Here is a 12,951-nt window from a genome sequence, read left to right as displayed (position 1 = left end):
CAGAGATTATGGATACAAATACTCTGGAAGAGAAAACATATGAGGCAGAAGGCACTTTAAGAGAAGGCAAAGCAGAGCCATTATTTTAAAACTAAGGTAAAGTTTTCCCTCGCCTTTCCCTTTTGCTGTTGTTGGCAGGAGGGTAGATATGAAATGGTTTGAGCTCTACCACAGGCCCTTGAGCAGCTGATCTAATGCTTGTGAGGGTGCTTAGTAAGGTGCCTGCCACAGAGAAAGAGCCCATTATTTCAGGTGCAGAGTATAATCATCTTTCTTGCAAACAAGAAGAGGCATTAAGTAAAATACGATAAATCAATGTCACCTTTTTCAGTCTTTTCAAAACTGATATATATAATTAGAAAAATTTTAAAGCACAAGTATATTGCAATTTCTGTGATAAATTTATACATAGTAGAAAGATTAGAAGTTTGTATATCAAATTTTTGATAGTTATTTCTGATTAGACCAATGATTTGATACTTGTGTGAGGAGGGTGCTATTTTCCCTTTCTAGTTGCATTTTTATCTTTGAGAGTGATGCTAGACAGATCTAATGTTTCCTGGGGGAAAAAATCAATGTGTTGTATTATTTAGCATATTTCTTAGTAAAATAAAATATTAATTCAAGGGAGTGTTTTAAAGCCATGATTAAATATAAGTCCAAAAATGTAAAATTTGCAAAATAATGTTACATGAGGGAAAGTGTAACATTTATCATGCTATGATTATTAATCAAAAACAATGCCTGTGGTAAGATTGTATATATTTTCTCTTTTTAAAATGCTGTTAATAGTGGTTATAGTACAATTTATCTTCTATATCTGCACGACACTGCAACGTACTGTTGCAGTCTTTGCATATGATCTGTGAGCATATCTCCAGATACTTTAAATCATCTCTACATTATTTATAATGCCTAACACGAATGCTATGTAAATAGCTGTCATACTATGTATAAAAAGTGCCCACCCCCGAAGTATACATTTTCAGTACTGATGCAGCCCATCCCAGGCCCAACTACACAGTACAGAAGTGAGACTCCAGCAAAACAATGCCAAACAAGGAGTGACTGCCTTCTAGGAAATGGCTGGAGGCAGCAGCAGCTGCCTAAGCACCAGCTCCTTCTCAGATTCAGCCAGCCCAGTGCTCAGTGCATAGCAAATTTAAGTTTAGTTTTTGAAATCTGTGGTTGGTTGAATTCACAGATGTGAACCCCGGATACAGAGGGCAGACAGCATCATTCACAGTAAATAAATTGGGGATAGAAAGGACTGGATTGGTTGACAGTCATGGTGTTGTAGCAGTACTTAGTGTCTTTCACAAGCACTGATGTCCCTAGTGCTTCTGGGGTGCACCCTTGTAGTCCTTTTACCTATGGTGGGAAGCATTTGAAGCCACTCGAAGTTGGATAAATGGTGATGTTTGCCCTGAGTTGGGAAAAGCTGAGTTGAACATACTTACAAAATCTGGTTTTGGGCAGTTAATGTGTAAGTGGTAAGGTACAGAGGTACAGACCTGGCCCTGCAGCATGCATGGATCAGGACCGCCACATCAGAAGGAGGAGCCAGAAGTCTCTGCTGGACCTCCTGGGTTTGGGAAGCAATCTGGCTGCCATCACATTATCTGGAGAACAGATCCTGTCTGAGACTGTTCAGTCTTTGCCACTGTGAATTATTTCTATTGACCTGACGCAGCTTTTGCCCAGAGGCGTTTTACAGGTGCCAGTGAGCCTTGGGCTGTTTTACAATTACATGGGCTCATTTGAATTGCTGTTTGTAGCAGTGCATGCTCAGCAGGATCAGTGACTCTCCTTCCCTCGGTCATTGGGTGCTTGCAGAGGAAACCTGATTAGTGTCTCTTGATAAGCCTGCTTGTCTGATTCAGCGCTTCGCAGACTGCAGGGATTTCATCGTACATTTTATTTCAGCACCTTGCCTCTTGTCAGTTTTATAAATTGTTTGAGAAATTATGAAAAAATCATTGATGTGCTCCATTTTCTTGGATTTTCAGTGTTAATCACTTTCACGTAAATGAAGTTCCTGAATCTGAGTAACAGTTTACTATGCTGAATTTTGAGAAGTGTATCAAAAATAGCAAGTTCTGATGGCTCTTAACTTTAATCCCAGTGCTCTGGAAGGCTGAGGAAGGAGAATTGCAAATTTGAGCCCAGCCTGGGGAATAACTAGTGGGACCTTGTCTCAGAATTAACTAACTAACTAAATAAATGGCAACAGCCAGTGCTTTTTACACAGAGAAAGTCAGGATTTGGAGAGAGTGGAAGAAGTATGCAGAGCTGTGATGCAGGGGATGGTAGAGGACACAACTGGATGGGTTGGCATCAAAGGAGGTCTGATTGAAGCAAAGACACAGGCGAGTCATGATGGTATCAGGGAAAACAACATTCTAGGAAGAGATGGTATAGCGTAAGGGTTAAACAACATTTGAAATTTTTTCTATGGCTGTCATGTTTCTGTTTTTCCTGAAAAAAATATGGTCTTAAGAATCATAGTTCTGTTGCTTCCTACTCGTTTTTCATGTAACCCTGAGCTAATGATACACATTATTGATAGACTGCTTTCTTCCCTGGTCCCAGTACCATCCTTTTAAATTATTTCTGTGCTTCTAGTAGTGACTGCTAGTGAGCCATCTCCTAGCCAAGTGGGAAAGGTTACTTGTTTACAAGTTACATTGGGAATATCTTTGTAGCTTATTACTTAGGTAGTGTTTTCTATTAACTTTTTTCTCTTGACATATTGTTCCTTCTGTTTGCATTCATCTTTAATATCTCCGTTATCATGGCAGGGTTTAGGACTATTTGGAAGCAATAAACTTGTTATTTAGTGTGGTGCATTTCACCCTCCACTAATGAATTGGGGCATTATATGCCAAGCACTGTTTCCTATTAGAAATGTGTCACTAATGTAGAGGGGAGGGCTCAAAATAATTGACTTTCATAGAGGAAAAGTTCTGAATACCCGAAGTACTGAAAAAATTCTTTGCATTTTAGCATGAAAATTGGATGCACTGTCTTTAGCAGAAAGTACTTTTAATTAGAAAAAAAAAACCTTCTAAAGGCTTCATACATATTAACTCATCTGATTTGTTAGAATAACTCTACGAAGTGTAGATACTGTTGTTCCCATTTTCCAGTGTAACGAAGTGGAGTTGACAAAATGACTTGCCCTAAGTCCACACAGTGAAGCCACCGGTTCACATCAGGTTCTCTTATTTTCCCTTAAAATATGAAAGAAAAGTTATTGTGTTAATTGTATCCAAGGGGAACTCCATAAATGATGGTGATAATTGGCAATGTTATGAGACTTTCATAATTAGAATCTACATTTCTATTTGCTGACCTACTTTACATATGTAGAGATGGTGAAAGATCAAAAGAAAAACATGTTGGCTTTGTTTTTATTCCTCAAAGCTCTGTTTAAAACTAAACTCTTACATAATATCCTCCTCATTTTATGTCCTTAAATTCTACTGTGAGTGTTTTGGGCTAGTGCCATGCTGCTATGTGGTTTATATGGCTTATCATGCTTTATTAACTTTCTTTGCTAATGTAACTGTCTCTGTAGTTGAACTCTTTAAGGGTGTGGGATATGTTCTAATCTTATTTATATGTCTGGAATACCTGAACAACATAATAATGTAGTGATGGTACCTTGTAACATATTCCAGTTATAGATTTGTAACCAGAATGTTGGGTAACATCTAAAATCAGACAAATAATTTTAAGGTAGAAATAAAATCCAAAAGTACCTGGCTCCCAGTTCAAAATATTTTCTGCTACTGCAGTTCACTTTAGGATTCAAGCTTTGATTGCTTCTTAGTAGGCACTGAGCTATATGGACATCAGCTCACGGGCATTCTGGGTAGTTTATCCTCACCCCTCTCTTTCGTTTCTTGTATTGTTCTCCATCAGTAATATAACCTATTCCTATTAGATGAAAGTAGGAAATATTTTCCTAGGAAAACAATAAGTGTAGGTTGTATTTCAGGTTCTTTTAAGGTTTCCTGTCTTTCCTCTTATAAAATAGAGTTGACAACATTTCCATATCTTAAAGAGAAACATTACAAGAATTACCTTAATTTCAAAAATATGTAAATGGCCTTGTGTTTCAAATAAATGATGTAGAAATAAATCCTTGCAGCAGTACTATTTTGTTTCTATCACTCTGTTGCAGAGCTAGGGATAATTAATACTATCAGTTGCTTACATAGCACTGCGTGACTCATCTCCCACTGGTAACCTGTTATGCTCAGCTTGGACCCCATTGCTTCAAGCAGCAACTTAAAAGTGCCTGAGCTCTGTTCTGTTAATTAAGATTGAGTAGTACAGCATTTCTTTTGGTGCCTGAGGTTATTTGGTAAAAGAAAGCTAGGGGTTACATTAATCCACTAGTCTGTCATATAAGAATGTACTTAAATCCTTTGCAAATCTATTGCAAAACAATTTTTCCCTGCCTGAGTTGTCACCTGCTTCCATGGTGTACGGTGTCAGATGGCTGCTGACTGAGAGACTGCAGCTTCATCCTGCAGGCGAGATACTTGGAGAACGTTGCCTTCGTTTCAGATACCATCACTAGGGAAATACAGCAACTTATAAAATCTCTCCTGCCCTTAACAAATCGAATATAGAGGTGTCTTCATTGCATTGGTATAGAAGAACTTTTGCTGACTTCAACACTGTCTCCAAGTTCAGCAAGTTGCTGAATTTTTTCTGGAATGCTGTCAACGGCAGTATATTTAAATAATCTTCTTCATGAACCTAAAGCAGTTGAAAGTTATCTTGCGTTAGAACTGTTGTACCCCATATTCCCTGTTTCTTGGCCTGGCAGGGACTTTACTTTAGCCTTTAGGCTGTGATTTTCACTGGGCTCTGAGAGAGAATTCCTTCTCATTGATGGGGTATGATTTCCCGACCTTAACTCTGAGGAAAAGCAAGTCATTTTTGTTCTTTCACATGGCACAGTGGGAAAATTTTTTGAAGATAACAAATATATCTTCGAAGCTTTGTATTAATGATGCTAAACTTGAAGAAAAGGAAAAAGATGATTGGGGAATGAAAAATAAGGAATGGCCAAAAATAGGGCACAATTTTGAAGTAGGAAAAACACACTTTCCTTTTAATAAAATAGAAATAGTGAAGCATTAGGATCTTCAATATAGTCCTTTTTCAGTTCAACTTTGAAAAGATTAAAATTGGGGAGTAGGACATGTAAATATAAACTTTGTAGTAAGAGTATAGCTTTGGGGATTTAAAAAAACAACTTTTTTGGCTCATATCCGTTACTGAGTATTTTATTGCTGAGGGATATTTTATATTGTGCTCTTTTTTAAAGCAAGTAATAGCTTATTCTTTCACTTCTAGCTAGCTTTTCACTGTTTTATGAAGAACAGAGCTAAATTATTCACATTACTTTATATTTTCAAAAAGAGTTCTTCCAATGTGTAATAAAGACAAAGAAATAATAACTGGTTTGAAATTTTGAAGAATTGGTGCTGGTTCCAATATCAGTCATTTTTGGAGCAACTGCCAGTTTTTCTATTGCAGAAATTATTTTCTCTTTGTGTGTGTGTGTGTGTGTGTGTGTGTGTCCATGGCTATGTGTGATACAGAATAACAATCTCAGAGGCTTCTTACATTTTTTCATTTTTATTTTAACCCACAGTGGACAGGAAGCACTTCCCAAACAGTACTGAGAGACTCAAGGAGGACATACTAGTACAGTTGTACAAACTGTTTACCGTAAATGTTCCTTCAGTCTGTTTAGGATTGTGTTTCCTGATAGGTTAGTGTCCCTGCAGAATTAGCTCTTAAACAGTTTGATCACCTTGGGATCTCAGAGTTACCCAAGACATCGTTTCCTGATTATGGTTAAAGGGGCTTTCCCTGTAGACAAACCTGAGTGCAAGTGCCTGCCACTGTGGGAAACCAAGTGCTGCATGTCAGGTGGAATCTCAAACTCACATCTACAAATGAGAGTTGTGGCTGTGGTTCTCTTGGCCTGTGGGCTTTAATTTGTACATGTCAAGTCCTGGAACTGAAACAGTATGTGCTCACTAAACATTAACTGCGACTGTTACTAGTCTTGTACTTATTGATGCCAATAACTGTATTATCATTCTGCAAAACTGCTAGACCAGCAACACCACAGAGGACAGATACAGTGTTGTATCTCTCTTTTGTGATTTGTAGCTGTAAGCAGTAAAGGTGTTAGTGTTAAGACATTAGAGGAAACCCCAGATTAGTATTTCCCTCCTGTGTCATCATCTACTTTCCTGCCTCCGTGTTCATCTCACAGGAACAACAGATCTGAGCATTGTAAAGGACTGCCACCTGATGGTTTCCCTACCTTGATGTCTCGTCTCCTCAGAATGTGTCTCCTCAGCTTAACTGTCCTTTATGATAGCTTTGAAATCTTTAGCTGGACAACCTCCTTGGCAGCTTATATCTGAGGAATGCAAATGTAATTAATTATGGAGAAGTTAATGTGGAATCCATGCATTACCTACTTGAGAGATGTTTTTTGGATCAGACTTTGTATGAGCATCGTGCTAGCCCAGTGGATACAACGTTGCAGTATAGATGTTTAGCTTTACTACCTTTTCTTCTTCCACTTTTTAAAAATCTTAATTTATTGTACACGTCCATCTGTGTTTGGCCCCTTCTCCCTATCTGGGCTATTGCAAAAGCCTCCTCACTGATTCCCTTGATCAGATTTCTCCTTGTCCTCACCCCTGCTCAAAATGAATTCTTTCTAGATTACAAAGTTCATGAATAAGTTCTTAGAAAAAGAACTAGAGTCTACTTTTCACAATATGATGCCTACAGATTCTGAACTCTCCCATTATAAAACATCTAAAAGCGATAGAGAAGATATTTTTAAACATCTTTTAAATAACAGGATGAACCCATAACAGTCAAAGGCAAATCTAGGGAGGCCAGGAATAAAGCATCAGTGTACAACTCTAGGGAGGTAAGCTAACCCCAGGACCCTTAACCCTACAAGGCATTTCTGGATCTGCGGGCGCCAAACAGTACTGGAGATAAAATTGCACAGCTTTGAGCTCCAGAGTGAAGAATACAAACACAGATTTAAGACACACATGGAATTGTACCTTGTTCTTAGGATCATGATGTGAATTAGGTGGACTGGCACATGTCAGACACTCAGAGCACTTTGTTGTAGCACATTAGCAATATACTGATGAATGTTAACTTCTAAGTTGTCTTGTTGAGTTGTTGTGTATGGCTTCATTTGTGTCTTAAACAACTAAGTTATAATTTAGACAAGATTAATCCCTTCTCTTCTGTGAAAGATGGGTCGGTAGTGGTGCAGTGGAGAGTGGGATAGTATTAGTAACTCAAGAGTGATGCTGAACATCACATCTTACCTGGAGAGCTCTTTGGAGTCTGTTTCTAGTAGATTTAGTGTAGTAATAACAAAGAGCATTTACACGAGTCCATGGGAAGACTTTACTTTGAAAGCTGAAAAATGAATTTGCACATCTGTGAACTGAAACGGTCTCAAGATCCTACTAAATGAACTGTAAGGCTTCAAAGAAAGCATTTAAATTCCCAGGACCTATAATCTTATTAAAAGAAAAACAGAAAAAAAGTTTTTCTCATAAGTTCCTTCCATCATTTAGCCAGTGCTGTGCCTTAAGTGGTGCAGATACCTGCATTTTGAAATAAAGCAGCAGAAGTCCTGATACACTGTGTGACTGGGCAGCAGTTTCTGAGTTAGGGTTGGGTGAAAGGATAGGTGTAAGGCAAGATAAAGTCTAGAGAGGGCTAGAAACCAGCTAGTCTGCTTTTCCTCGGCTACCTCCACTGAACCCTGCTCCCTCTGACCCTCCTCTTTGACAGTTCCCTTGGCTCCAGGTCACTTCTATGTGATGAATGCTCATGCGAACAGTGTCAGAATTTGTCATCTGTTGAACAGTGGAGTAAATATCTGTGGTTCTCTTTTATGTTAGTCTCTGGTCTTTAAAAAGAAGATTACAGTATGCTTATTTTGATCATTTATTGTCAAGTACACACCTTTAAACCTCCCCCAGTGGAAACAGAAGGGATGGTATTTTTTTAATTTCCCCTGAAAACCTGCAGAGCGGATGTTGTGAGGCCCTTCTTACCAGGTGGATATCTCAGTGTGGTGCTGGCAGGATTGCTGGAGTTCTGTAGGAGGATAGTACCTCATTTCCAAGCCTAAGAATTCCAAATGTTCAGTCAAATGAGATTTAAATGATTTGCTTAAGGGTATACTTCCTAAACAAATAAGATTTTCAAGTTAAATGTCCCAAAGACAGTAAGATATTTGAAAAGAAGTATGAACAAATGATCTTCCTTATTTATTTGGACCAAGATACTTAGAAAAATGACATAGGGGTGATAGCATTATCCACCTACGGAATTTATCTGTTACCATTAAGACTAGGCAGGAAACTGATTTAACTGCTTTTCCTAGGACAATTTTAAGAGTTTATTAAGTAGATAGAGATATTCTGCTTTACACTCCAAAAAATAAACAAGAAATCATAAAGCTTCTGAAGGCATTAATTTGGAGGGTCTCTGCAGTGGTGCCTGATGTCTGCCTTAGGTTCTGTGCATTCCAAAGATGAGAACACTCTCAAGCCATTCACCAGGTACTGAAAGAAGCTTAGACAAAAAATTCCATTGCAGCAAGATCTACAGCATAGATCTGCCCAAGTTGCCATAGTAGTGACAGCAGTTAAGGCTATAGGCCAGTGGGGGGGGGTGCCAAGAGAGGATGAATGGTCTGCTCATAATTTAGTCTTGAAGCTCCAATCTGGCTTTTTTGGTTTCCCAGTCTGTAAGTCATCTCTTCAGGCGGGATAAGTGTAGACCTATGCTACTTAGCTTCCATTTCCAGCTTTTCCTCTTCCTTGTCGTGTGACTGTGAGCAGATTATTTCTCTGTGCTTCAATTTTATAAAAAGAAGAGAGTCCATAATACCTACGTGGCAAGAGTATATGAGGAATAAGTAAGACAGTATGTGGGTAAAGTACTCACTGGCACACCAAAAAGCTCAAGAAAGTTTTACTTCTCATCATTATTCATTCTGATAGCTAATAAGATGGGAATGATGGAACACAGTCATCACATTATGTTTTAGTTTCTCTTTCCAAAGTGCTGATTTCTTTCAAATAAAATTTTATGTTTTTTTCCCTCCAGCTCCAAGAGGAAAACGAGGATGGAAAACCTTTTATGCTGTCCTGAAAGGAACAGTTCTTTACTTGCAAAAGGTAAAAGTACAATGGATAGAAAATAAAATCCATAAAACTTTATGAGAGTACTCCCAAATTACTCTGTTTGAAATCACATCAAACACCCAAAAGAGTCCTCAAGTTCCATCATGTGTGTTTATTTTTTGTTGAAAAAATTTTGTTCAGTGTGCGCACAATGCACAGTCGGTCAGAGAAATGGATGAGCTGTGTTCTAATTGCTCATTTAGAACTTTTGAATATAAGTTAGTTAGACCTCAAATGTTCTGTGCAGATGCAGGCCCATAGCAACACCTGTTTCCATAGATATTTACACTACATTAGTTTTATCCTCCACACTGTGTTATTTAACGGTTTTAATTTCAGTCCTACCCAAAGGTGGACACATGCGTTTTCTTTTGAGTCCTGAAACATTTGTACTTAAGAGTGAAGATGTATGCCAAATCCTGTGTCCATTCCCTACCAGGATCCTTTTCTCATAGTCTTAGACTCGGGAGGTCTGTGGGGGTTCACATGATAGGTTCTGGCTCTCTGAAGGGCCTTTTCCTAGCTCTGTGTGGGGTAAGCTAGAAAAGTTGTATGTTGGCTAGATGCTTGACTGGAAAGAGTACTGTAGTTCTAAGGACAGCCTAGCCCGAGCACACTTGATATGACAGGAAGTAAAAGCACTGCCCTTGGTGGTGTCTGATGAAAGGTGGTTTTGTAAAATTGTGGCCAAAAAAAAAAAAAATAACATCAGATCTATCATCTTATATTTTTAAATGTATGGTACAGTATTGTTAACTGTAGCACAGTGTTATACAACAGACCTGGAGAATTGTATTAATGAAACACTACACCCTTAGCAGTTCTCTAATTCCACCCTCTTCAGGCCCTGCAACTACCATTCTACTTCACTTCTATAAGTTTGGCTGACTTAGATAATTCTTGTAAGAAGAATCATGCTGAATTTATCTTTCTTTGACTGGCTTATCTCAAGTCGCATAGTCTTCAAAGCTCATCCATGTTGTAGCATAATTTCTAAATAACCTTTCTTTTTAATGCTGCATAATACAGCTTTATGGTTTTTTTTTTTTTTTTTTTTTTTTTTTTTTTTGATCCTGGGGATAGAACTCGGGTCCTTGCGCTTTCAATGCAGGCGGCAGAACCAGTGAACCAAATCCCCAGCTCCTTGCAGCTATTTCTTTACAATATAGTATTTATTTATTTAAATAAGTACCAAAATGTCCGATTACTAGATCATATGCTCCTGATCAATGTAGAACCCCATGCTATTTTCTAAAGTCCCTGCACCCCTTGACATCTCAACTAGAGTACATAAAGATTCTAATTTCCCTAGGTCTTAACACTTGTTAGTTGTTTCTTTGTAAAGCCATGCTAACATTTACAAGGTGATAGTTAATTGTAGTTTTGAATTGTTACTATAAAGAAGAACAGCTCAATTTTTCACCACTCTGGACTCTCACACCGGTTACGCAATTCCTCTGTGATCCCCGATTCTCCAGCGGACACCAGCTGCATGTCTTCTAACTCACCTGAATTCTGACAGTATCTGCACTGAGACAGTTTCAGAGCCATAGATTTGTCTGCAGTCCCAAAAGTCTGTCACCCATTTCAGATGCCAGTCACCAGTAGATTGTCATCTGTCCTACTGACCAATGAGCTGTAGAATCAGGAGTTCTCATGACCCCATCCTCACTGTCTCAGAATTGCTTGTAAAATTCAGGAACATAACTTAGCTATATTTATCCATTTATTAGAACGATACTACAAAGGATACAGATGAATGCCAGATGGAAGATACACAGGGCAGGATATGAGAGGAGGGCACAGAGCTTTCATGCCCTCTCCAGGTGTAGCTCACTCCAGGATCCTCCATCTGTTCAGCTCTCCAAATGCTCTTCTGAACCCAGCCCCTCTGGGTTTTTATGGTGGCTTCGTTATGTGAGAGTGATTGATCTGGTTAGTGACTTAGAGGTTTGGGAATTGGGGTTTGGGGCTCTAAATCCTGATTTGGTCTTTCTGGCTACCAGTCTTTGTCCTGAAGCTGGCCAGGGATCACCTGCCACCAGTCATCGCATCAGCGTATTAAAAAGCACTTCAATCAATCTGGAGTTTCCGGAAGCCTTAGGAGCATATGCCAAGAAATAAGTATGCAGTCCCAAGTATGTGTATCACATTTTTGAGACAGTTAAGCTGTATCGTCAACCTGATTGGCTTGAGAGCTGCCTAGGGAATGAGTAAAGCACATTTTCAGGTGTGTCTGGGTGGGTCATGGAGGCGAGACCTTGGGCACTGTGTCTGGTTCCCCTTCCTTCCTGGCACTGTTCTCCTGCTTTGCTTCCTGGCCACCATGAACTAAGCTGTTGTGCTTTGCCAGGCCCATCGCCATAATGTTTCTACCTTGGAACCAGCCAAGCACAAACTGAATGCTCAAATGTGAGCCAAAATAAAACTTTCTCCTTTAAATTACCGGTGTCAGGTATTCTTTTACTAGTATATGTTCATGATACATAATAATTACATTCATTTTGGGGATATGCATATCAAATCTTGATAATTTTTATAGTCCCTCCTCCTCTCCTTGGGTGTTAGGTATTGTACCAAAGATGGGAAACAACACCATACATTTATTTATTTATATACAATTTATTTATATATAATGCCACCTTTGCATTTTCCTTGTAATTAGTCATGTTGAGCATCTTTGCAATAAATATTGGTCATTTCTATGTCTTTAGAGAATTTTTCAAACAGGTTGCTTGGTTTCTTTGCAGTTGAAGTGTAGTTATTCCTTAAGTTATGCTTATCATACATACTGGAAATATTTTTTCCAATTTCCCAGGTTACCATTTCAGAAAACTGTTGATTTCTTTACTGTGTAGAAGGCTTTTCCCTTAATGCAGTTCCAACTGTCTTTGATTTCATTGAATCTGGTTTTTGTTGCCTCTCCAGAAGTCATTGCCAATGTCATTGTTTATAGGGATTTTTTTCCTGTGTTTTCTTCTAGAAATTTGTGACTTCAAGTCTTTAATATTTAGATCTTTAATCCATTTTTGTGTGGTGTGTGTGTGGTGTGAAATATGGATCACTTTCATTCTTTTGAATATGTATAAACAACTTCCTAATTACCATTCTTTGAAGATACTGTATTTTCCCCATTGTACACCATTGGCATTCTTATTGAAGATTGTTTGACTATACATGCACATCTGAGGCTCTCTGTTCACTTCCATTGCTCTGTTTTAAGATAGTACCATGCTTTTTTGGATTCTGTAGCTTTATAATAAGTCTATTAATCAGTAATGTGAGTCATTTAACATTTTTCTTCTTTCTCTAGATCACTTGGCTATTTGGGGTTGTCACCTGCATGAAATTCAGAATTATTTTGTGTATTTCTGGAAAATATGCATTTAGAATATTGATAAAGATTGCACTGAATCTGTAGATTGTTTTTGAATAGTATAGACATTTTAAATAGTAAGTCTTTCAATACCTAAACACAGCATATTTTTCCATTTTTGTCTTCTTTAATGTATTTCAACATGGTTTTGTACTTTTCAGTATTTAAGTCTTTTGACTCCTTAATCAGATTTATCTCTAAGTATTTTGTGTACTTTTTGATGCTGTTCTAGATGGGTTATTTTCTTTATAGATTGTTCATTGTATCTACATAGAAATGCAACTGATTTTTGTT

At 38.1% G+C, this 12,951-nt stretch overlaps 1 protein-coding gene across 5 annotated transcripts in view; it reads left to right on the top strand.

Moving 5' to 3' along the window:
- The window catches only part of Psd3 (pleckstrin and Sec7 domain containing 3), a 299,163-nt gene that overhangs the window by 223,945 nt on the left and 62,267 nt on the right, over window positions 1-12,951 (top strand). For all 5 annotated transcript variants that reach the window (XM_010624949.3, XM_010624969.1, XM_010624959.1 and 2 more), the window contains one exon: window positions 9,205-9,275. In XM_010624949.3, coding sequence (XP_010623251.1) covers window positions 9,205-9,275 — 71 coding nt within the window. The remainder of the gene's footprint in view (window positions 1-9,204; window positions 9,276-12,951) is intronic.

The sequence above is a fragment of the Fukomys damarensis genome, unplaced genomic scaffold, assembly GCF_012274545.1.
Source record: "Fukomys damarensis isolate Sample0158 unplaced genomic scaffold, DMR_v1.0_HiC HiC_scaffold_18, whole genome shotgun sequence".
In the NCBI taxonomy this organism is placed as follows: Eukaryota; Metazoa; Chordata; class Mammalia; order Rodentia; family Bathyergidae; genus Fukomys; species Fukomys damarensis.
Note: the sequence above shows the minus strand (reverse complement) of the source record. Positions and strands in the feature narration are given on the sequence as shown.